This window comes from Anolis carolinensis, chromosome 1 (genome assembly GCF_035594765.1).
Source record: "Anolis carolinensis isolate JA03-04 chromosome 1, rAnoCar3.1.pri, whole genome shotgun sequence".
NCBI classification, from domain to species: domain Eukaryota; kingdom Metazoa; phylum Chordata; class Lepidosauria; order Squamata; family Dactyloidae; genus Anolis; species Anolis carolinensis.
Genome location: NC_085841.1, coordinates 33,384,069 through 33,410,442, shown reverse-complemented (window position 1 = coordinate 33,410,442; position 26,374 = coordinate 33,384,069). Strand labels below are relative to the sequence as shown.

Genomic DNA, 26,374 nt, shown 5'->3' with positions numbered 1-26,374 from the left:
AATGCCTCTGTTGACGTGAGCCTTCCCCCTCTTTTCTCTGGCTATGCATCTTGGGGCACCTGTGATGGACAGGAGCTCGTATACAGCTCTGCAGCTGTCTGGCAGCAATAATGGCAACAGGCCCAATCCATCTCCTTTTCTGTTTGCTGATGAATGCAGGGAAAAGAGAGTAGCTGTAGTGGCCCGTATGGACAGTGGAGCAGTCAGCAGTGGACCCAATCCTTTGCCAAAAGCTGTGGGGCCAAACTCTGGAGCATCCCCTGACTTTTGTTAATATGGAACTTAACCCAATTTATACCGCAATAATCAATAGAAGTGAGACATCTTGAAGTTGACATCACAGTGAACACAGGCTTTTAAACCCATATAGGCCTTTGCATGAGTATTTGGGTGGGTATTAACTGAAAATGTTCCTAACTGCCTGATGTCATCTCATACTCATGTCAAACCAGTTTGTAAGTTATTGTTAGACTGTCCTTGTTATATCCATCAGAAACTTTGATGTTTAAGCTGCAGAAAGCGCTTTCTTACAGAGTTGGCAATATTGCAATAAGTCAAAAGTGCTGCTGTATCAAGTTTGGACAAAGACATATTGTTGTGAGAGTGTTGTGAGCAGCACTTTCCTCCATTTCCTTGTCCCCAAACTGCTTTTCATTCCATTTCCAATGAGCAGCTGGAGAGGACCTCTGGCTGCATAGCCATAACTGCACAGTTTAACAAATTATTCCTTGCACTTATATGAATTTATTTTATGAACATTTCCTTACTGTTTTCAAGACTTCCAATTTCTTTTCTACAAAAAGTTTCAGCTTCTTCAAGTCCACACAACCTAAAAAGGGTTTGGTATTCATAGGTACATCTCCTCCTTGCAGAATATGCTATTAAGGAAAAGGCTGGGAATTGCAAAATGTATCTTTTAAAATGTATTTAATGTGTTTGGAGGGACACTGCTGGTGTGCTTGGCAAATGTAGAAGTGATTTACTGTGCAACTGTGAACAGGCACAGTGACAAAGCTATACAATGAAATGTTGGAATCTTGTAAGAGTGACTCAAATTTTGGAGTTGTACAATTCTTTTTTGATAAAAAAAAATGGGGGCATGGTCAACAAGAAAAAATGCCTGATTTGGGAGGTGTTAAAGCTGAACTGGCATACTAAGTTGAAAGCACAATCCACTTTTTGAAAGCACTTTCAGCCAAATCATGAGATAATAAGAGTGGCTGCCCTGGTGGAATCCATCCTTCTACAACAGTGGTTGCCAAACTTTAGGCATTAGCTCCCACAATTCCTAACATCTGGTAAGCTGGTTGGGATTTCTGGGTGTTGAAGTCAAAAACACCTGGAGGACCAAAGGTTGTGAACCACTGCTCTACAAGAAGGGGTTTGGAATAGTTGAACACACTTTTAGGACCTCATATGATAATGCCCATAGACAAGCCCTGATCTGACAAAAGCTGAATCAAGTGATATTCTTAATTGCCTTGAGTCCCTATAGGTGAGATAAAAATTAAGTATAAATAAATAAGTTATCCTTTGATCTACACACTATATTCCTATTGATGTAATTGAAAATCACATTGGCATTTTTAGCTGCTATATCACACTGTTGACACTTGTTCAGCTTTTGGTCTAAGACTTCTTATATTACTTCCACATGTACTGCTGTCATGCCAGGTGTAACCAGTACTACAGCTGTGCGTTTCATTGTATCTGCCTTACCTTTCTCCCTGTTGAAATTCATTTAGTTTTATCCCAGATTGCTAATCCGTCAGGGCCATTTTGAATTCTGATGCTGCCCTCTGAGGTATTAGCTACCTCTCCTAATTTGGTGTCATCTTCAAATTTCATGAACATTTCCATCATCCAGTCATTTATATATAAAAAAAGTTGAATAGGACTGGGCCCTGTGGGACCTCACTAGTCAGTCTCTCCAGGATGAAGAGGTGGCATTGAGCACTCTTTGGATTCAGTTGGTCAACCAATTACAAATCCATCTGACAACAGGTTTAGCCCACATTATACTAGCTAGCTTGCAAGAATATCATGATATGCCACAATGACAGCATTCTCCTAATCTACCATTCCATTAACTCTTTTTAAAAATCGCATTATAATTTACTGCGATGTCCCCTTTATATTACTGGGTCTTTCTAGACTCCTGTCTAATTGGCTCAGGGCCCCTCTTTGTGGATTCCCTTTGTGTATAAGTCACTAGGTGTATATTGAATGAACAGCCAGCAGAAGAGACAGTCAGCATAAAAAACTGATTTCTCTACAGTTGGAAAATCTGGTTAGGACGAATAATACAGAAGTGAGAAATTTGCATAGGCTTTGCTCAGCATTTCCATATCCTGAAGTTTTTAAGAAAATGATTCTGTGTAAGAATACATGGGGTTTTGCATTAGACTTGTGTGGTGTGCACAAAAAGAAGTGTTTTGATACAGTCACATGCTTTTTATCCACAATTAGAATGTGTGAATACCAGGCAAGAACTGCGCAGAAATATTCATTTTTTCTAAAGTGGGGAGCAAACTGTGAAAATTACTAATTTGTGCTTGGGTAAATGAAATAGTCAAACATTAATATATCTGATTTACAATCACAGAGATTTGTGCAGCTGGTAAGTGTAACCATGCATCCTACTCAGTGTTTTGTGACATATTTGTGAACATCTTTTCTGTACCAAACTTGTAACTATTTTGTAACCTGGTTAAAAAATAGGTCAGCCAACTAAATACATAGACAAAGGCAGTTTGAGACTGATTATAACTAGGGCAGGTGATGTACTCTGGAGCTGTTCAGGTTTTCTTTCAAGAATATATCTGTGTATTATCTATCTATCTATCTATTTTGAAGGATACCCAGTTTTCTTTTTTCTTTCTTTCAGATGTGATATTTTCAGGCCAATATTATATATTTTATACAGAACAATTCCTATTACTAGTGGAGTGATTATATTAAAACAAAATTGGACACTTTGATCATACTTGAATAATAATTGATTCCTTTCCTTTGCCCTAAGTATACAGTTGACTTTATCTTTCAGGAGGGTTTGCATGTTTTGTGCATGTTGAAGTTTTTCTACAGTTCCAAGTCCATTCCTTGCTTATAATGCTCTGTTGAAAGTTAGATGTTTAACTTTTGTTTTTCCATATTATCCTAGTTAAAAAAAATAAGCAAACTTAGGCTTCAACTGTATGAGAGTAAGTCTCATGAAATTCAGTGGGGCCTACTTCTGAGTAGTCATGTATGTTTATTTGTTGAAAGCATTTTTATCCTACTCTTCAGCTGAAGATGTTCCCAAAGCGGCTTATATGAGATCAGTAACAAAAGAGACAGTCCCCAGGGATGGGTGAATATCTCAAGCTCAATTTCACTCAAGTTCTCATTTTTCCACTGCTGAGATTATTCCATTTTGTCTCCGTAGAGGATTGCTTTTTAAAGAAAATTCAATCTGAAAAATTGTACAGTAAATATTGTCATATGATTTGTTGAAAGTACATGTATTCAATATGTAGTTTTTCCTAAGTTTGAATTGTGTACACGTTTATTCCAACACATACTGCAAGCAATAGTTTTACTTACAAAACAACATTTAATGTGTTTCTGACCATCTGCAATTTTGTATATATATATCTCTCAAACATGCACATTTATTGTATATATTTTGTAGATTGGGGGGTTATTCCACTGTAAATGTCAAGAGAGGACAGCTTTTGATGCTGTGTCTAAAGAGTCTTTCAAAAATTTCTTTTAATGAAATTTCTTTTAATTCTATGGTTAGTTTAATAACATTTTGAATTTTCATATGAATTTTAAAATGATACTTATTGCAACTTTTATAAGCTGCCTTGTATTCCATAGATATAGAAAGGGGGTAGTGAGGAACAGAGTATGCATAAGGCATCTTGCACACTAGTTCTGATATTAAAGTTGCAATCTTCTTATAATAATCAGCATGAATAGAAATCATTACGGATAAGAAAAGCCCAACACAGTGCTTTCCCTATAGAGTAAATGAAGCCGCCCTGCAATCACTATTTTTCATTCTGATGAAATACATTGCATTTCTGAAAGAAACAGATTTTTAAACTTTGCTTCTAGATGAGAGATTCCATTATTAATTAACTACTACTACTGCTGCTACTACTATATTTACATCTTACCTTTTCCAAAACTGGGACTCAATGCAATTTTATAATTTACACGCATTGTTCCAATAAAATATAGACCTTTGTAATTGAATTATTGTACAATAACACCTGTGAGGAAATTATAGAGAATGTTTTGAAAAAGCAGAAAAGACTTAAAAATGAATTATCCAAGCACCTTTCAATTCTACTTTTTTTTTACACAGAAAACTCACTTTTTCCCACAGGAATGACTTTCGTGTCAAATAGGGAATTTGTTTTGCTCATTTTTGTTTTGTTTCCATATTTACTAATATTACTAATATTCAAGTAACAAAAATTAAAAGGGAGATAAAGTAACAGACTCACCTCTTCACACAGAGGACTTCAACTGCGTACAGTCTGGTTTTAAAGCCTTCTACAGCCAAACATGTTGACAGTTTCCTAAACATGAAAAGCTATGTGGTAGATTGATACTTGAAATAGCCATACCAATTATCTGGGCTAGTAGAAAGGGTTAATAATTTTGTTTAATTAAAAGTTAGCAAGTGAAAAACAGGTTCCTACTCCTTTAATGGTTGCTTAGAAAAGAACATGGCAGGTAGAGATTGCATGACCTGCTGAGATTGTCAGTTTTACACAAGTTATAGAATTCATCTGTTTTTTTTTATTTCATCAGAAAACTACTTGTTTTTGAGGAACACTTACCCAAATTCACAAATTAGCTCACTGACCAAAACAAAAGTGTACGTGTGTGTATAGGAATGGGGGCAAAAACAGATCTGACTGATTTGCCCCTCCCTAATGTTAAGGCCTTTTTACTCAGCTCTCTGGCCCTTAACTGAGACAGAAGCTGACAAAATGAGAGGATAATTCAGAGTATACTCTCCGGAAAGGCCTTCTTGCCTTGGGAAAGAATCTTCCCTTGACATTTCACAAATATTTGTGTAACTATAATCAGAAATCATTCCCCACAAACAATTTGGGAGCTTTGTATGAAGGGGCCCTTGTTTTGTGAGAGATCAAAAAATGTGGAATCAATATAAGCCTTTACAAAAACCTTTGTTGTTTTAGCTTTTCTGACTGGAATGTATTGGGAGTGTATTTATTTGTCTTGTTTCATTGTTATTAACACCCCACCCCACCCCCACCCCCGCTTCTTTTTCAAGGCTTGCACGGGAGGTGGGTGTACAATAAGTGTGGCTACTTCGGCAATAACAACGGAGAGCACTCCAGAAGGTGTTCCTGCCCCAAAAGCCCAGTCGTATTCCTCTGACTCCTTTAACGTCTCATGGACTAAGCCAGAGTACCCGAATGGTAAGTGAACTCTTTTAGCCTCAAGTTAAAAAGATGATTAGTAAAGGTAAATTAATATTCTAAATGGCAGCTTATATGTGGTGCTTAATTTTTAATGATCATTTTAGCGCATAAAATACCTGAGATAGTATCATTGTCTGTAGCTGGAAGATTGAAGTTTTCTGTCTTGCTTTGCCATTTCAGTGGCTCAAAAGTGCTCCCTTTTGATGGTTCTCATGTACTGCATTCTTTTGCTTAATGCTTTCCAGAACAACTAAATGGAAGGACAGTGTATAGCACTTCTTAAGAAAGAGCACTATTATTTAAAATACATTTTATCTACATTTTTAAAACTATATATATATATATATATATATATATATATATATATATATATATATATATATATATCTCCATTATCTTGTCTATGTACCTTCTAAAGGCTCCGCAAAACAAAAGCAGTAGCCAAGGCTCTATCATGTATTTAATGATGAAGTAAGTTTCCCCCTTACTTTTTCTTTTTCTTTCTTTTTAATTCTCTTTTAACTAATTCAATTGGGCAGTGCCAAGAGCCTCTGTAGTTTACAGAGAACTGGGGTTCAAATCTGTGCTGAGCCTCTACTCATTTTATATCCAGCTCACAGGGTAGGATAAAGTGGTGAGGAGAACCTATTGAGTCAATTCTTTTTCCTTGAAGGAAAGAAGGTTAAAATATAATAAACTCTGAAATCCTAAACATGTTTACTCAGAGTTGAGTCCCATTAAATGCAATAAGATTTTCTCCCAGGTCAGCTTGTATAGTACTACTGCCTCATGATAGGTGTCCCAATGCTTTATGCCTAAATGGAAGTTCTTTCTTCTGAACTACTGATCTCAAATGCTGTCACCAGAAGTGTCATATTTTACCAAAAACTGCAAAAAAGGATTAGCTTGATTTTAACTGTTAAAAGTTTCACTGGTATGGTCATAAGTTGACTTTTGAAAATGCTTGGCCTTAATTTTTAAACATAAGTGTTGTTGCTGTTTTAAAACTTATCATATGCCTAATTGGTTGCACAATAACACATTTATATTCTTAAGACATGCAACAGAAAATGATTTAAAGAACTTGACAGCAACAAACTTTTATTAATTGCTTAAAAGTATAATAATAAATACTATAATCTGAAAGTTAACTTTGCAGCTCACCTGCCTTCTGCTCTCAAAATAAATACCTTTGTTGATTATTTCAGAATCATTTGTAGGTAACTACACATTTTAATTTAATGAATTTAGTAGTCAGACTGACACTGCACAAAATATGGACAGTGGTATGCATTGTTGCTTTTGTTCTGTTATATGAGTTTTGTATGAACACAAGTCTTTATAGGAATAATAGTTTCCTTCAGATACTCTAACTTGGGGTCCTCAAACCTTTTAAGCAGGGGGCTTGTTAACAGTCCCTCAGACTGTTGTGGGGCTGGACTATAGTTTGAAAAAAACATGAACAAACACATACTTCACATATCCTTTTTGTTGTGCAAAAAAAACCATGAAAGAACAATACAATATTTAAGATGAAGATCAGTTTTAACCAGCATAAACTTACCAGTGTTTCAGTGGGAAGTGTGGGGCTGCTTTTCGTTGGTGAGATAGTCAAGTTAATCAGGATTGTTGTTGTTGTGTGACTTCAAGTAGTTTCAGACTTAGGGTTGTCCTTAGGGTTTTTGGCAGGGGCTGGGTAATTGATCTTAGAGGGCTGCATCCAGCTCTTGGGCCTTGGTTTGGGGGCCCTTGCTCTAACCTTTTTTGCTCTTACACTTGTCGGCTCATGAGGAAAGCTTTACTGAGGATGCATCTGCACTGTAGAATTAATGCAGGTTGACACCACTTCAACTTCCATGGCTCAATACTATGGAGTCCTAGGTGTTATAGTTTCATGAGGCATGGATAAGGCTGAAGATCTTGTTAAACTACAGCTCCCATGATTCAATAGTATTGAGCTATGGCAGTTAAAATGGTGTCAAACTACATTAATTCTACAGTGTAGTCATACCCTGAGTTCCATGGGCTTATTCTCAAGAAAGTTGACTCTCCAGCCACCGATTTGTTACCTGGAAGGAACTAGGATTGCTGTGGTAACCATATGGCAGCAGAGAGGAACTTCGCTGTTATTGGGGATACATCCAGAAACAAAATGGATACCTGTGAACCTAGATTTATGAGTGATGCTATCTCTACTAGTGGGGTTACCTGAAATAGGGCAACCCATCACTGGCTCACAGAAACATTAGGTTCTTTGTATTCCTGCGAAGAACAAACATTAAATGCCTTTAGAAATGCAAACCCATATAGCAATAGCATACTATATATGTATGTATGTATGTATATACACACACACATACACACATGTAATAGCATACTGAATTACCAATTTCTGTCAAAGGAATAAGGAAGATTTTTCCAAAATAAAATTTAAAAACCTGCCAAAAGAAAAAAAAAGTGAAATTAGACCTCCTACACAAATGTATGCCTCTTGATGACATCAGCCAGCACTATTTTGGAAATGATTGACTTCTTATTAGTGCTGTGCAAAATTTTGATTCTCCATTGTAAGTTGGATCTAATTCATTAGATCTGTGCATACAATGCAATATCCGACGTGTGGGCATTGCCCACGCAAACAAAATGTAAGAATCAAAACTTTTACCTGGTACTTTTTCGTAAGCTACGTAAACATCGTAACTTTCTGTGATGCAATTTTAATTCACAGAGCAACCAAGCACTACCGGAGGCTATGCCTCTCAGCCAATCGGAGCTGAAGGAGGGGGGAAGAGGAGGCGGAGTCATAACCATTGATCTTAAAATCCCTGAGCACCATGCTACAGCCTCCATTTACGATTGGGTAGGGAAAGTTAAAACACTTCTGCACTGAGTTCAGTTAGTTAGCTTTGCAGGCAGGCACTAGGATACTAGCGCCAGAGAGAGAGAGGAGTTGATGATAGCTGAAGATGAGGCTTTACTGCTTGCTTCTTTTTGGGGGTGGGTGCACGCCTTTTTCCTCCCATCTTTTATTGCTGCACTTTGAGGGTATTTTTAGGGACTGACAGCCTATTTTGTGTGCATTGGTTGTCACAACTCACACAAGTTGTTTGAGACAGCCCCCCTTGCACAATTACTTAATGAAATACTAACAAAAATTGTTACTCTCATTATATAATGAAATGGACCCTACAAATTTTTAGAATACTTTATAAATAACATGCCGATGCCCCCAAATTTTGAAATGAGTAGTGAAACTTTTTTTGATCAATCGCACATTATTATACCACTTCACTTCCTGCCCTACAAGCCATCAACTAAGTTAGCGTTATGTTTGGTGTGAAATAATAGGAATTCTTTTAAAACTGAAATATGTCATTTTTATTGCAGTATAGTAAAAGACGTGAAGGAGAACTTTAGCAAATGTGGGTTTTACATTCACAGTGTAAGCATAGGAGAAAAAAACTCAAGCACAAGGTGCATTTTGGTTTTGTTTTTTCAAAAAACTCAATTGAAGTTAAGTTTCACTCTTCCAAAATTTCAAATTAATGTAAAAATCAATCACTGAGGATAACTTTCTCCTCCTTCTCCAGTTTATTTATTTATTTACAGTATTTATACTCTGCCCTTCTCACTCCAAAGGGGACTCATGGCAGCTTACAGAATACACATATGGCAAATATCCAATGCTGATTATCCAATTAACAGGACAGACAACACAAGCAGAGATAAAGACAGTTTTCCCATCTTATTTCCAGCATCATGGAGGTTGTGCTCGACTCTGGGGCTGACCTGGACTCAAACTGCTGACCTTTCAATCGGCAGGATTTTTCTGCAGCACAGCGGTTTAGCCCACTCTGCTAAGCCCAGCCCCTAGCACAGCACTAGCACAGTTCTAGCTGAAACTTAAGTTCTCACATAGCAATATTATGTAAGTTAAACATAGGATCCCTCAAAGATATGCCTTTATCGGGTTTTTTCCCCGCTCTAGCTAGTGGATTATGTCATTGTATATAGGTATAAATGTATATTTGGTGGGCATAGTTCCAAATCCCTACCACACCACTCTTTATTTCTAAAAATCAGAGTGCAGTCTCAAGTAGTTCTTGATATGGTATGACAGCTATCTTCTATTATGGCTGAAGCCTGTCTTCATGTGCTGCTTTGAAACACTTTTATCAAGGCTGATTTTTCAGGTTCTCGCAGTAATTCTGAAACTGAATAATCACTTATTGTTAGATGCATCAGTAGTTTGTTTTTTTTTGTGTCAGGAGCGACTTGAGAAACTGCAAGTCGCTTCTGGAGTGAGAGAATTGGCCTTCTGCAAGGACGTTGCCCAGGGGATGCCCGGATGTTTTGATGCTTTTACCATCCTTGTGGAAGGCTTCTCTCATGTCCCTGCATGGAGCTGGAGCTGATAGAGGGAGCTCATCCGCGCTCTCCCGGGGTGGGATTCGAACCTGGCAGCTTGCAGATCAGCAGCCCGACCTTCAAGTCACACTTACTTAGGCGATCCCTCGTAGTTCGAGGACGATAGTCTTCCTTCCTTGGTATCTTGGGGGTGGGTTCTTAGGTGGCTGAAGAGACCTATTCTTGACCCGCATATTCTCCCGCAGTGAGGACATCGGTTTCCAGGTGGAAGGCGGTCCCGGTCGGGGTTAGCTTGATGCTCCTTCCTCTTGGCATGTTTCTCCCTTAAGCCCTCCATTCGTGCCTCTTCGAACTCCGCAGCACTGCTGGTCACAGCTGACCTCCAATTGGAGTGCTCAAGGGCCAGGGCTTCCCAGTTCTCAGTGTCTATGCCACAGTTTTTAAGGTTGGCTTTGAGACCATCTTTAAATCTCTTTTCCTGCCCACCAACATTCCGTTTCCTATTCTTGAGTTCGGAGTAGAGGAGCTGCTTTGGGAGACGGTGATTGGGCATTCGGACAATGTGGCCAGTCCAGCGGAGTTGATGGCGTAGGAGCATCGCTTCAATGCTGGTGGTCTTTGCTTCCTCAAGCACGCTGACATTTGTCCGCCTGTCTTCCCAAGAGATTTGCAGGATTTTCCTGAGGCAACGCTGATGGAAATGCTCCAGGAGTTTGGTGTGATGTCTGTAGACAGTCCACGTTTCGCAGGCGTAGAGCAGGGTTGGGAGGACAATGGCTTTATAAACAAGCACCTTGGTCTCTCTACGGATGTCCCGGTCATCAAACACTCTCTGCTTCATACGGAAAAATGCTGCACTCGTAGAGCTCAGGCGGTGTTGTATTTCAATGTTGATGTTGACTTTTGTGGAGAGGTGGCTGCCAAGGTAGCGGAAATGGTCAACATTTTCTAATGTTACACCGTTAAGCTGTATTCCTGGCTTTGCAGAGGGATTAGCTGGTGCCTGTTGGAAGAGCACTTTGGTTTTCTCGATGTTCAGTGAGAGGCCGAGCTTCTCGTATGCTTCTGCGAAGGTGTTTAGAGTGGCTTGTAGGTCTTCTTCTGAATGCGCACAGACTACGTCATCAGCATATTGGAGTTCTATAACAGATGTTGTGGTGACCTTGGTTTTGGCTCTCAGTCTGCTAAGGTTAAATAGCTTGCCATCTGTCCGATAGATGATTTCCACTCCGGTGGGAAGCTTCCTATCAACAAGGTGAAGTATCATAGCGATGAAGATGGAAAATAAGGTAGGGGTAATAACACATCCCTGCTTGACACCTGATTCCACCTTAAATGGGTCACTTTGGGAGCCGTTGCTGTCCAAGACTGTTGCCATCATGTCATCATGGAGGAGCCGCAGGATGTTCACAAATTTGTCAGGGCACCCGATTTTTTGGAGGATGGTCCAGAGAGCGCTGCGATTCACTGTGTCGAATGCCTTTGCAGTGTCAATGAATGCCATGTACAGAGGTTGGTTTTGTTCCCTGCATTTTTCTTGGAGCTGTCGTGCAGTGAAGATCATGTCCACTGTTCCTCTGGAGGGGCGGAAGCCATTCTGGGATTCTGGGAGGGTGTCTTCTGAGACAGGGAGAAGGCGGTTTGCAACTTGCATCAGTAGTGATGACTATGTTTGAAGAAAACAGTATCAGATTTTCCTCCTCAGTCTGGTGCATATTTGTTTCCCACATTGAATGGGTTGACTGCCATGTCAAGTGCAAAGGTACAAGGCTGCTCATATGAATGGTGGCAATGGCAGCTCATGGAAAGATGTTTTTGTGTTTCTAGATACCAATGAGCAAATAGTCTGTACATTTCATGGTGTGTAGATGTCTTGGAGGAGCAGGGATGTTATCCAACATTTCTGAGGGAACATTTCCTCCAGTGATTCTTGTGCTGAGCAGCTGGCTTTCACAAAATGCTAAACAGCTTACCAAGATGAGCATTTGCTAAGTCCCAATTGTTTCAAACAATAGAATCCATTGTTTGTGGGGATTTGCAGGTGAAAACATATTGCCTCCACAGTAAGGGAATACCACAGAAGAGGCAGAAAATTTGTATAGGGAAAAATCTCTTCATCTGAAAAGGTGAAAAGAAGCTCAGAGCTGAAATTTAAATGTAAATAAATCTGTAAAAGGCAGTTTATTTCCAGGTTCAAGCAAACAAAACCTATGACAAGTTCTATAGCCCATTAATTATAGTCCATTATAGAAAGTCCTCTGTGCATTTTACAACTACCACACAACAGGAATTGCGTTCTCCTTGGATGTGCAGAACATGGGTTACTTTAGATGTCAGGCTAAAGCAATGGTGGCTTTAGGGGGTCAGGAGATCAATTATTTGTTAACTACCATGTAATTTCTGTGTGAACAGCAAGGTATAGATTTACTTTCTAGCATTAACCATGAAGTAGACCTTTTATTCTTGGGATTTTGTTTTATTTTTATTTTGAAAAAGGTTAACATACAGCTTCAGAATATCTAAATATAATTAAGAAAATAGAAATTTCATGAATAGTTTTCACTTCTATTTTAAAACTGCCATTTGAGGAATATGATCCCAGTGCAGATAAGGAACAATTTTCTACTTTTGCATCTTTGTGGACCAAGCAGTATTTGGAAATGCAATTGGATTAAACTCTTGGTTTCATACTCCACTTCTTATGCTAGCATCCAAAAGCTCACTGAAAAAGGAACTAAATTTATGAGATATCATTCTGCTCTTGAAAAAAGACCTCTCTGTGTCCTAAACTATCTTGGGGATAAGGAAATGTGACAAAACTACTCCCTGGCCCCTTCTAGAATCTATTTAAGTCAAGCAAAAGGTACACATGGAGGGCACTAAGGGAGCACTTGCAACCACACTTTGCCTGACTCTCATACCCTTCAAATCGCTGTAATATTACTTTAAAAAAAGAAGAAGACAGTGCACCATATTTAATTCACACAAAGCTGTCATTGCTGAAAGTGGTAGTGGGGTTACTGAAGATGAATTTGTGTTGAGTTCCTTTTTTGGTGGGGTTGAAATGACACTGCTGTGATTGGAGGCTGGAGTCTTTTCATGGTGTTTATGCTAGCATAATAGTCAATTATGCTGGTGTAATGCTGTTTTGCTGTTTTGTAGTCCTAGTGGTAAGTAGAGAAAGGTACTATAATTAGAGGAGAAAGTTGCCCTACTAGATCCCAAGAAGCTTGGAAGGTGATGTAGCATCTCTCTTATCTTATTTCAAGAAGCCTGTATGCTTTGTGGCAGTGATGTTATAGGCATCACTCAAAGAGGAGAAAAGCTGCTCCTCACTGTTCTTCTGGCATTCTGTCCTTTCCTTTGTTCCCCCCAGGCTCAATTTTTTGTGTGTCTCGGGGCAGATCCAGACAGGATTTTAATGTGCATCCAATCAAGTTTAAAAAACCCGATTGTGCTTTGCTGGGGAGTGGTGTCCAGATGCCCTGCCAGACCTTCTGGCAGGGCACCCAGACACAAAAGAAAACCCTCCAGAAATGCCTTAAAAAGAGAAATTAAATTACCTGGCAGGCCCTCCCTTGGCATGTAAAAATGACATGCTAGGAGAAGGGGGGGGCGGGCAGAGTGATTTTGCTACATGCCAGAAGAGGGCTCGCAGCAGGGAAGTGCCAGCCAGGTAAGTTATTTTCTTTTTTAAAGGCTTTTAAAAGGGATTTTGGGAGGATGTGGGTCTGCATTGGGTTTTTGGGGCTCCAGGAGCCCAAAAATCCTGAGGCAGCTGTGTGGGTTGGGACCGGAAGTCACACAATGTGATCTCCTGGCCCAATCCACACAAAGCCCACAGCTGGAAAGACCCAGGTCTTTTCAGGTGTCAAATTACTTTAGGACAAAGCCGGGTTTTACGGCTTTTTCCCAAATTAATTCATTTTTACCTGAGACATCATTTGGAAAATGGCAGTACGGTAGGGGGTACCCAGATGGATTCCATGACTCAGTCCAGATTTTTCCTCCAGCAGTTGGGTCAATGAAGTCTTCTAATAATAATTTGGATATCTATTCATTGAACCAGGGGCACATCTGCCCTGACCATTTCAGTCAGTTTTAATCTGATATTTAAGAAAGTGGTTTCCCTCTGCATTGATTACATTGGAAATCCTGAAATTAGTTTGAGATGGTGATTACACAAGCCACAGAGTACTAAAGAGCTTTCTTTTGCATACTTTTATGGGAGTTCATTTTCTAGCTGCTTTAGTTTGAAGCTAGCATTGAACTGAATTAAATGGTCAATGTTGATGGAACCCAGGTCTACTGACAGAACAATAATATATATAGCTGTTATAAATAAAGTATAACATGTAATAGGATTCTGTTTGTGTCTTGACTTCCCCAATTCATAGTGGACCTTGATGCTAGGGTTGCAATCTATCTTTTTATGAAATGAAAATGTCTCCTAAAAAGTACCCAAATGATGAAGGAAAAAGGGAAATAATACACATATGCAAATACACATATGCACATATGCAAATATTTTCATCTCACTTAATGTTTTCTTCTTATCCACAAAAATGAAATTAGGGAAATTTATGCTGCTGCTGCTACTGGCTTGTTATCCTGGAACTATATAGAACTAAAGCTGAAAAGTTCCAAATTTTAGTGTTGTATTCCTCTGTACATAACATAGGAAAGACATCCACATTTATTCAATAGGAAATTAGCTTATTTGTGGTACTTTTCAGATGTTCAGGGGCTTTGGAAAGCGGCACTTAGTAGCTTACTTACTTATATTCTTAACATATAAAATTTTGATACTCAAAGTAGTCAAACACAAACTTCAGAAGAATTAAATTGTTAAATTGAACTTGATCAAATGTGATGTGTCTAGCTTTGGATAACAGTGGTAAAGAAATTCTGTTGATTTTATTATGCCAACAGTCTTTTTGTAAAGTATGTCTTCTATAATATATCAGCCACCAGAAGCTGAAACAATGTATTTCTTTAGATGTTGTTTATTTGTGCCTACAAAGCAGGAGATCTTTGTGTCAATTGCCAAATACCCTCAAGGTTTTTGGCAGCACAGATATGAATGATGTAGTAAAGATTGCTTTAGAAAGGGTACTTATAAAATTTAATGCTAAAAATACCAGAGGAGGAGAAAATTCAGAAAGCTGTATGAAAAGGTAGGATAAGGACAATCATCGTGCTTGGCTCAGTGAGTTTTTAATTTGAACCTTAGCAATAAATATCCCAGATTTAGTGGATAAGGGTTACGCCTGATACAAGGGGAATGGCTTTGCCAAAAGGATGCTTGTGTGATTTGTGTGGATTTAAAAAAAACTGCACACTGGGGAGGAAAGCAAGAGAATGCAGAGCCTGCAAAAACAAGAAGCAAGAGGAGGAGGAGGAGTAGCAGCCACCTCCTGAAATGCCATGTTTCTAATGCCAGAGAAGATGATAGATTTCCTCATATGAACACTCTCCCAAAAAGAGGGTTCTTAGATTTATGTTGTGATCCTGTGGCTAATTAAGGTACAACTAGGTCTAAACTATTTTACTGTAATTGTGTGGTATTCAGCCACATTTGGAGTATTTCTTTCAAAGGAATAGACACACCTCATTTTAAGGAGCTACGGCATGCAAAGCAGGGACAAAAGATACCTTGCTAAACACACAAATAGAATCCAGACATTTCATTCATTGATATGCTGCATTAGAACCAGTAAAACACACCAAGTGTAGTACAGGTTAACTATACAAAAGAGACATTCCTAAGGAATTCAGAGATTTCCTTCTATGAGAAGTCTTCCAGTTAAGTCTTAATGGTCACCTTTTAGTTATGGGGATGCCTTGATGGAAAGAGTTAAACCCATAGAATCCTTTTTGGCAATTCTGAAATAATGTTGTTGACTACTATTTATTGATAATTTTAATAATAATAATGATAGCAGTAGCTACAACAATCATTGTAGTGGGTGCCAAAGTCAGCATGATACAGTTGGGGGACCATATCTGTGTTTTCCATTGGGTTTAAGTATGAACTTTTCTATGCCAGTGTGTTAGGATTTGAAATAGTTCCTATATATCTTCTATGCCTTTGTTTTAATCTACACATGTATTGCATTATGTTATTTTAATTAATTGGTTTTTGGTTTTAATATTGATATAATATTGATATTAAATTAATATTTAATATTTTAACTTGTTTGTTTTTAATCTATATATTTATTTTATTGTATGTATGTTATGTGGCATCAAATTGTTGCCTTTTTATAAGATTGCTCTGAGTCTCCTGTAGGGTGAGAAGGGCAGGATATAAATATGGTAAATAAATAAATAAATAAATACATTATGAATGGGGCTGTGAAATACAATTATCTCAGATCTCCTAGATCAAGAGATTGTTTTGTCATACATTGTATGTTAAAATCTGTTTGCTTCAGAGTGGGACAATTTTAACAAGATGAGTTCTGCATTTAGCAGGTCCAGCATTTATCAGGAAAATTATGAAGATATTTGTTGTATAGATAATGCTCCTTCTGTTTTGTAAACTATGTAATTTTTTTAAGGTGCTTTGGATGATGATGTTGCTAAAATTACTGCCTTGGGTTTTTATAGACTGCAATTGCTCCACTCTCAAGACCCATATCTTCTGTGCTCTGGGTAGTTTGTGTGTTGTCTGCTAATTTCTTTGTCTTTGGATGCTTTCTTTTTTCTTTTTAAAATAGGATTTATCACTAGTTATGGATTGTATATGAATGGCATATTGGTTCAGAACTCCTCCCAAATGACCTATTATAGATCTGGACTTTCTCCTTGGAGTCTGCATTCCTTCAGAGTGCAAGCATGTACTGCAAAAGGCTGTGCTTTAGGCCCACTGGTGAGTACCTCAATTTACATTCTGAGACTGTAATAAATGTCAGATGGCACTGAATATCAGAGTAAATGGTGATGATTCACAATGGTCAGTACTAACCCATCTGGCAAAATGTGACATTTTATAAAAAATGCCATTAAAAGCTGCAAAAGATTGGAATAGGTCACTGCTAGGCACTGTTCCAAAATATCATATAGATAGATAATATACTAAAGACCAAGACAGGGAGTGGAAAAAATATGAGAGTGAAAGGCATATTATTGAAATTAAGGGAAGTTAATATGTTTAAAAGGCAGAGACATGGTTTAATCTGATTTATAAGGACACAATTAAAAGAAGAATTTCTTCCAGTAATAAGTAAAAAAATTCTAGTTTCTGCTTGACCAAAAATGGATGAGTATAAGACAAATGTGACACTACATGCCATGACAATACCATTGTTTAAACTAATATAATTGTTTTGAAAAGCTATGAATGAAGGGTTAAAAGGTAAATATGATGCAATGTGATGCAACAATAAGCAGTATATTGGAATTTTTTAAAAATGTGTTCTTTTTAGCATTAGAAACAATGTTCAGTGACATTTATATGTTATCCTATAGTATGGTTCTTAAACCACTTTTTATTGTTCTAATACATTTCCAACAGCAGAACAAAAATTGAGTGTATTAATTTGGATTGTATATGAATGGCATATTTGTACAAAACTACTCCCATATTCTATGATATTTTTCTTCTGATAGCAGATTGTAAGTCTTCCCAGTAAAATCTGGGATAAAAAAAACACGAATTTCTCCCCTTTATTTTTATATAGCTAAGTAATTCTAATATGGCTGGTGATCATTTGCATAGGATTCTCTTTCTTTGTCGTAATGGTTTCACTGAGTGAGGATTACTTTTAGAAAGGTATTAAGTTTTACATTTTGTAAACTTTATTTTTGTTACTATATTACCATTCCCCCCACAATGTGGGCAGTTTCAGCCATCAGGATAGTAGGCGTTATCGGTGTTAAGCATTTTACAGCTTTGATGGTGTTGATGGATATTATTTACTCTTAAAAGCATGAATGGCTTTTTGCCAATTTTTCCACTTGTAAGGAACAATAAGCTGGTGTTCCTGTTCAATCTCCATTCATTTCACTGGGGCTTCTATGATGCTCCCACAGAAGCCCTATTCAAGAGTACAAAGGTTGTGCAGCAACATCGCTGCTTGTTGAACTGTGCCTGAACCAGTTTTGTTTTGTTTTAGACATTCCAGCTATAACAAGACGGTATGAACGCTGAAATCATTTCCCACCCCATTCAGTTCACAGATAGCCTTATTAAGCATGAGTAGCAATGCATTTGTTGCTCACAATAAATTTATTCCTCAAGTATAACAGTGCTTTCAAAATATTCCGTTCTCTTCTGGAGGAAACTAGTGAGTAACGGCACTTCATTAAAGCTGAAACTCATCCCTGACTTCAGTGCAATTCAAAATAGGGGGTTTAAAATTGACCCACTACTTATCTGTATCTCCTGCTCAGAATGCAAACTATTTTCCTGAGCCAGTGATCCATCTCTAGTCACAAGAATGGAAATGCAATGTCTTTATTTAGGGAGAAACTCACCTAAATGCTGCCAGGAAGTTGAAGTAATACTTCTTCATTTGATTTTTGTGAAAGATTTTTCCCCCAATTACCATCTATATCCAACACTTACTTTAAAAAAAAAATCTTTAGTTCATTGAGGACTTTAAATAGAAACAGGGACATCTCCCAATGGTAAACTGATATTATCCTTCCAGCTATTTTTGTTGCTGATCTTTTATTTAATGTGCCCTAATCGATTGAAGAGATGCTGTGCAATGCAAGCATCTTAGGAACCAGGTTTCTCTAGGGTGTTTTTGTTTTAAGTTAGCAGTGAATATTTTAAATCAGTTACCTATGAACGGCAGTTGTGCAATGCTTCAAGTTAAAGCATTTTCCCAGGAAAGTTTTATATAATTTCAGATTTAGTAAAACATCTGGAAAATTCAGATTACTTTGGAGTTAAAAACAGTATCTGTTTATAATCCAAACTGATCATACTGTTCTATTTATGGAAAGAAATAGCTTTTGAGAATATTAATTGATTTGGAAATTATATAAACCACATCTAAAGTGGCATTTATTTTAAAACAGTTTGTACTCTGAGAAGATAGAGAGAAAAGGGATCATATATGTAGTATCCTATTTTTATAATTTGTTATCATTACTATCATTATTGAACTTGTTATACCTATTTGAAACCATTTATTTTAACTGTGGTCTATATTATTAATCTACCTCAAGATAAACATTTTGGGCAATTTCACTGCTTTTAATTTTTGGATTGTACTGTGGTTAAGTGTAGGATAATTTCCTGCTTTGAATTAATATTGCAAAATAAATTCGTGCATATTATAGTGCAGCAGAATATATTGTTCTGTCATTTTTGTACTCACTGCTTTGCTTACATAATAACAGCATGCAATTTTAGTTAACATGGGGATTCAGTTTGAATCTCGTAATAGTAAATATGGTATATTAACCATTCATGAATAACTGAGAATTGAGAACTCTTCAGAATTTTTATTTCTAAGGGTGCATCCACAATAATGTAGTTTGACACCATCAACTGTGCTATGCCATGGCTCAGTGCTATGGTATCCTGGGAATTGTAGTTTGGTGAAGCATCGGCATTCTTTGGCAGAGATGGCTAAAGACCTTGTAAAATTACAGCTGTCACAATTCCATACCATTGAGCCATGGCAATTCAACTGCATTATTTCTACAGCGTAGATTTACCCTGAGAGACACAAAAGCATAACAGGTACATAATTTAAAGAATTAAGTTAACTTGAGTTTGGTTCGTATGACTGCACATCACAGATTCCAAGAAACTTTGCTGCGGAGACAGATTATTGAACATTGTCTTACGTTTGATGTAATTTGTGCACCTTTCACATCATATGTTTGCTATATCTTCAAACAGTTGATAAATTTGTTTTACAACAGGGTTTAAATGCAAGTGCTAGTCTCAACTAGAGTAGATTCATTACCATGTATTAAAATTGCATTGAATCTTTTTGTGGGTCTTCTTTAGTTTGGGCTTGTGAAAGCATCTGGTATAAGAGCTTTTGTTCAGTTCTATCAGAATAGTTGGCTTCAGGATTATCCACTAAAATGCAGCCATCTTTTTTGTAGATTTTAAACTGTATTAAAACTGTATGTAGTGTATATTATCATTTATTGTATTGTTCAATGTGTTATGATTTGTTGTTCTATTTATATTCTGTTATATTGTATTGTTCTGGGCATGGCCCCATGTAAGCCGCCCCGAGTCCCTGTTGGGGAGATGGTTGCGGGGTATAAAGAAAGATGATGATGATGATGATGATGATGATGATGATGATGATGATGATGGTTATTAAAATGTTTTCAATGTAAGCTGCTTTGAGTCTCCTTGGGAAAAGAAAAAGCAGAGTATAAATAAAGATAATAATAATTTTGCCTATGATTGTTTCTTGCTGAGAACCTGCAAGCAATTTAGCTGAAGAACCCCCTGCCCACAGGGAACAGACATATTTTTCAAATGCTGTTTTAAGGGATGGGATACAATCAAGCACCTATTATATATTTTTAGAAGAGGAAAAGGAATGGGATCACAGCTATAGAAAATCAGATTCTACCAGGTGGTTGGCAGAGCTGAGCTGGAGTGTGATCTGAGTAATCTTTCCAAGGCTAAAAGACAAGCAAAACAAACTAGGGATAGTAGGTAAGAGTATCGTTGCATATTTAAAGCTAGTGTGCCAACTGTGCCCGTTCCTGGAGAAGTCATGGTGGTACATGTCTAAGTTACATCCCAGTTCGACTGCTGTAATGTTCTCTGTGTGGAACTGCCTTTAAAAAGTGCTCAAATACTTCACTTGGTCCAAAGAGCAACAATCAGACTGCTGAGGCTGGCTACGGGGAACGTATAATGTCAGCGTGGACTCCACTGGCTAGCAACATGTTTCCAGGCACAATTCAAAGTGCTGATCAACCTACAAAGCCCTATACAACTTCAGTCCAGGTTATCAGAAGGACCATATCTCTTTCTATGAAAATGGTACACATCTACATTCAACTGGAGAAGGCCTTCTCATCACCCTCTTAAGTGTGTTTGGTGGGAACACAGGAGAGAGACTTTTTGATGGCTGTTCCCAGACTATGGAACTCTCTCCCAAGAGAGACCAGGATGGTCCCATCCCTGCTTGACTGCTGCAAGCAGGTCAAACCTTTCACTAACAGCAGGTATTAGGGGAAATATAAGAATCAAGCTGCTGGAGAGGATGTGGTGTAATTCTCGGGAAGATTATGAGTTTTAAATGTATTTATTATATTTTAACTGTATTTTAACCTAAATCCAAATAGTACTATTTTTTAATTTTTATATTTGATTTGTTTTAAATTGTGACCAAAGTGTGGGATTGTTAGCCACCTTAAGTCCCCATGGGGAGAAAGGTGGATTATAAATAGAGTAAATAAATAAAAAATACATAGTAGCAAAATGGAAATTGAGAAAGATTAAGGTGATAGAACCAGAAGATACTCTGAAAACGTTATGCTCAAACAACTGAAGAAATCATAGTCACAAGAAACAGCAATGTTTCTTGCCAGAATTTTGGTTTTGTGTATATGGGAGCAAGATTAAAATGACCAATTAGGACACATGTATTATTTGTGGCTGCATGGCCAGGACACGGGTATGTTTTGAAAATGGATCAGAACTCAGTTAAGTTTAAGAGGTCGTTTAGGGGAGAGAACTGCAAAGCAATGAAAGGTCACAGAATTTCAAGGTGATGCAAAAATATTACTGCAATTTCTGATCCCAGTCAATCTTTCGGAGGCCAGTGGTTTAAAACTGATGTGGCAGTAGAAAATCCACCTCTCAGAAGTGACAATGGAGCAAGCACAATAACTCATCTTTAAGTGTGTGTTCTGATTTGAATTTTATTTTAATATGTTCATACTATGCTTTTCTGGGGAGCTTGTAGTAACACAGAGACATCTAGATAAACAAACTGGAGCAGTTTCCACTACCTTCATCTTTTTTTTCATAATTCCTTCCTTCCCATCCAAAGTGGCTACCTCAAATGCCTCAACAACTGCACCATCTTATGTGTACTCTCTGAGATGTCTTCTCTTTCAAGGGTCTAGGACATCAGATCAGAGGAAACAAAGCATCTCTGCCTGTAAGCTGGTGAAGATCACAACACCTATTTTCATTGCCAGAGATCAGTTTGAAACCAGATCCTATTAGGGAGGAGAAATCCCAGTTGACTATCACCTAACAAAACCACATGGGATTGAGATTTTTAAAACTGTATTCATGTCTTGCAGAACTGTCTTTCTTGGAGCTTATTGCAAGTCTACAATAAATAGGTTGACACCCCCTTAGAGGACGGGGCAGGGGCATCCTAGTCACTGTTGCTGGTGAAGATGTTGTTGATTTCCAAATAGGTCATTTAGCGATTAAATGAAATGTAGGAAAGAAACACAAATCACAGAAGAACATAGTCTGTGGATATAGCAATATACACAAGATTTTTTTAGAAGTTGAAAGGGGAAGAGTTGTTTAGTACCAATTGGTTGCTTAGCCAATGCTCATATCTTGATCTCCTCTGTCTCTCATGAACTAATGGTGTATCTCCAGAACAGCTTATAAGTGTTTAACCAACACTTGTTCACCAGTTTATTAGAGATGAAAGCCTGAGATTTGCTGTTGGAAATCTAACTTGCACATGTGGATGAATGTATCTTCATGTTTAGGTGATTTCTGTTACTGGGAAAGGAGGGAAGAATGTTAGAACACAATCCAGATATGGTAAAATATAATAGCCATATAATAAAGAGAGGGAGAAAAGGGGCATCTGAGAAACAAAGATAGAATACAGCTCCTCCCCTTCCCTTGCTTGTTGGTATACAGTGTTCATTCTGGTAATTTGGGGCCTGTGTAGTCTGTTCCAATTCCTTTAGATATGCATATAAAATCAATTATAATTAAGGAAATATATCTTCTAATGGATATCTTTGTGATTTTTATCTTTCTCTGCTGCAATGGAACAAGTCTGAAAGGGTTTTTTTTTACAGAATTCTATTTTTAGATTTAAAAGGTTATAGCAGAAACATTTAAAATGTTTAGGGTCAATTATTAAAATGTTTGATTTAATAAAAGTATTGGAAGTTGAAAATTGTCTTATGGTCAAATTGGCTGATATCGTTAAATAAGGACATTTTAAAATGACTAATGCTTTTTCAATAAATTTCCCCTGTAAAAGTTTGAATTGCACATTATTTGTTTAAAAAAGAAAACATTCTCATATTTCAGTGCTGAAATCTGGCATTGAGACCAAGGTCACATGAACATATCTTATTTTTTGTTAGCCAACAAAAGGTATCACTGCTTGTGGATTTTGGATGTTGTTGTATTTCCTTTCTCGTGTATTACTAATTGAAGAAATATTACTTGTTTTATCTCACAACTCCCTCTTTTTGTTACAAATAAACTGAGAAGCACCTTGTATGATTAAACTTGCAGGTGGAAGCTCGTACAGTTGAAGATATTCCTAAAGGAAACATTGAGGTATTTGTCATTAATGATGGCTCCAGGGGAGTCCGGGTGAAATGGCATCCTCCAAGTGAACCAAATGGCGACATTATTTATGCGGTTCTTTTTACCGGCATCTTTTACACAGATAAAGGTATTTCCATTTTGGAACATTATTGGAATTGTGTTAGTATTGTGCTATACCTTCTTGTGTGTGTGTGTGTGTGTGCCTTCAAGTCACCTCTTGACTTATGATGACACCATGCATTTCATAGGGCTTTCTTAGTAAAGGTATAAAATTATAAAATGTGATTCATGGATCTTTGATATAAAATGTAGTTTGGTCTTTCATAGAATCATAGAATCATAGAATAGTAGAGTTGGAAGAGACCACATGGGCCATCTAGTCCAACCCCCTGCTAAGAAGCAGGAAATCGCATTCAAAGCACCCCCGACAGATGGCCATCCAGCCTCTGCTTAAAAGCCTCCAAGGAAGGAGCCTCCACCACAGCCCCGGGGAGAGAGTTCCACTGTCGAACAGCTCTCACAGTGAGGAAGTTCTTCCTGATGTTCAGGTGGAATCTCCTTTCCTGTAGTTTGAAGCCATTGTTCCTTGTCCTAGTCTGCAGGGCAGCAGAAAACAAGCTCCCTCCCTCCTCCCTATGACTTCCCTTCACGTATTTGTACATGGCTATCATGTCTCCTCTCAGCCTTCTCTTCTGCAGGCTAAACATGCCCAGCTCTTTAAGCCGCTCCTCATAGGGCTTGTTCTCCAGACCCTTGATCATTTTAGTCGCCCTCCTCTGGACGCTTTCCAGCTTATCAACATCTCCCTTCAACTGTGGTGCCCAAAATTGGACACAGTATTCCAGGTGTGGTCTGACCAAGGCAGAATAGAGGGGGAGCATAACTTCCCTGGATCTAGACGCTATTCCCCTATTGATGCAGGCCAGAATCCCATTGGCTTTTTTAGCAGCCGCATCACATTGTTGGCTCATGTTTAACTTGTTGTCCACGAGGACTCCAAGGTCTTTTTCGCACACACTGCTGTCAAGCCAGGCGTCCCCCATTCTGTATCTTTGATTTCCATTTTTTCTGCCGAAGTGAAGTATCTTGCATTTGTCCCTGTTGAACTTCATTTTGTTAGTTTTGGCCCATCTCTCTTTATCAAAGTTAACATTGAAGTGAGTTTTATTAGTACCCCTAAGGGGAACCATTAGATAACAAACCATTACAGACCAAATAGCGAAACCCTCTCTGCTGCTGTTTAGTCATTTAGTCGTCTCCGACTCTTTGTGACCGCATGGACCAGTCCACGCCAGAGCTCCCTGTCGGCTGTCACCGCCCCCAGTTCCTTCAAGGTCAAGCCAGTCACTTCAAGGATACCATCCATCCACCTTGCCCTTGGTTGGCCTGTCTTCCTTTTTCCTTCCATTTTCCCCAGCATCGTGATCTTTTCCAAGCTTTCCTGTCTCCTCAAGATGTGACCAAAATACTTCAGCTTTGCCTCTAATATCCTTCCCTCCAGTGAGCATCCGGGCATTATTTCCTGGAGGATGGACTGGTTGGATATTCTTGCGGTCCAAGGCACTCTCAGGATTTTCCTCCAGCACCAGAGTTCAAAAGCGTCTATCTTCCTTCGCTCAGCCTTCCTTATGGTCCAGCTCTCGCATCCATAGGTTACTATGGGGAATATCATTGCTTTGACTATGCGGACCTTCATTGCCAGTGTGATGTCTCTGCTTTTCACTATTTTGTCAAGGTTGGCCATTGCTCTCCTCCCAAGAAGTAAACATCTTCTGATTTCCTGGCTGCAGTCTGCATCTGCAGTGATCCTTGCACCTAGAAATATAAAGTCTGTCACTGCCTCCACGTTTTCTCCCTCTATTTGCCAGTTATCAATAGGTGTAGTTGCCATGATCTTGGTTTTCTTGATGTTTAACTGCAACCCAGCTTTTGCACTTTCTTCTTTCACCTTGGTGATAAGACTCCTCAGCTCCTTCTCGCTTTCGGCCATCAGAGTGGTATCGTCTGCATACCCAAGGTTGTTAATGTTTCTTCCAGCAATTTTAACTCCAGCCTTGGATTCCTCAAGCCCCGCATGTCGCATGATGTGTTCTGCATACAAGTTGAATAGGTAGGGTGAAAGTATGCAGCCCTGCCGCACTCCTTTCCCAATCTTGAACCAGTCTGTTGTTCCGTGATCTGTTCCATGATCTCTCAGTCACCCTCAAAAGGTATTTGCTGTTTCTTATTTTAATTCCCATTTCCTGACCTTCCATAACATCAAGACTTGGGTTGAATCCAGGTTTAAGCTAAGGATAGACATGGACCTTATCCGATGGGCAGGGGTAGGGTAAAGTGAGGGATAGCAGAGGGAACCTTCGGGCTCTGTTCCCTCCTGTTGGGGTCCATCATCTATCTTCCCACATCATTTCGCCCTTCAGACCAGTCTTCCTCCACTTAGGCTTCACTTTATTCAATGAAGAGTCAGATAAACACGTAACTCCTCTAGGGGCACTTCTGTCTGTGTCCAGAACAAAGCTCAGCAGAATTCCGCTGAAAATAGCTCTCCATTATATAATGGTCTCTATGGAACTCTGTTTCAGCAGTGGAGAGAAGCAGGGAGAAGACGCTACTCTAGCTGCATCTGATGAGGTCCATAGAGCATTACATTGATTTCAGGAAAGTGATTTTGTTGCACCTTGGGCCTATCCAGTTATTTTTAAACTATGAGATTTAAATTGATATATGTATAGATCTATTTAATGGTAAAATTCAATATATAACAGAGGGAAGCATGCAAGAAATAAAACCGTATCATTGTCATTGTTAAGGAGAGAAAGAAATCGGTAGCATAAGCATTTGTAGACAAGTCTATCTCATCAGACAGGGCAATTTGCCCATTGTACACCACTTGCTCTCCCTTTTTGCCATGGAGACCATTACACAATGCACATCAACTTCTAACTGGGCTCCATGGTGAAAGGCAAAAGCAATTAGAATATGCTGCCATGGCTGCAACACGGAAGGCTGCCTATGTTGCCTTTGGAGCAATGGGGGGGGGGGGAAGCTGGGTGGCGACACTTCCCCT

The 26,374-nt window shown here is 38.4% G+C and overlaps 1 protein-coding gene across 1 annotated transcript in view; it reads left to right on the top strand.

Annotated features, from left to right (window-relative positions):
- ush2a (usherin) overlaps positions 1-26,374 on the top strand; it is a 617,513-nt gene that overhangs the window by 282,794 nt on the left and 308,345 nt on the right. The window contains exons 36-38 of the mRNA XM_003216022.4: positions 5,300-5,447; positions 16,541-16,692; positions 23,272-23,434. Of these exons, the coding sequence (XP_003216070.2) occupies positions 5,300-5,447; positions 16,541-16,692; positions 23,272-23,434 (463 nt within the window). The remainder of the gene's footprint in view (positions 1-5,299; positions 5,448-16,540; positions 16,693-23,271; positions 23,435-26,374) is intronic.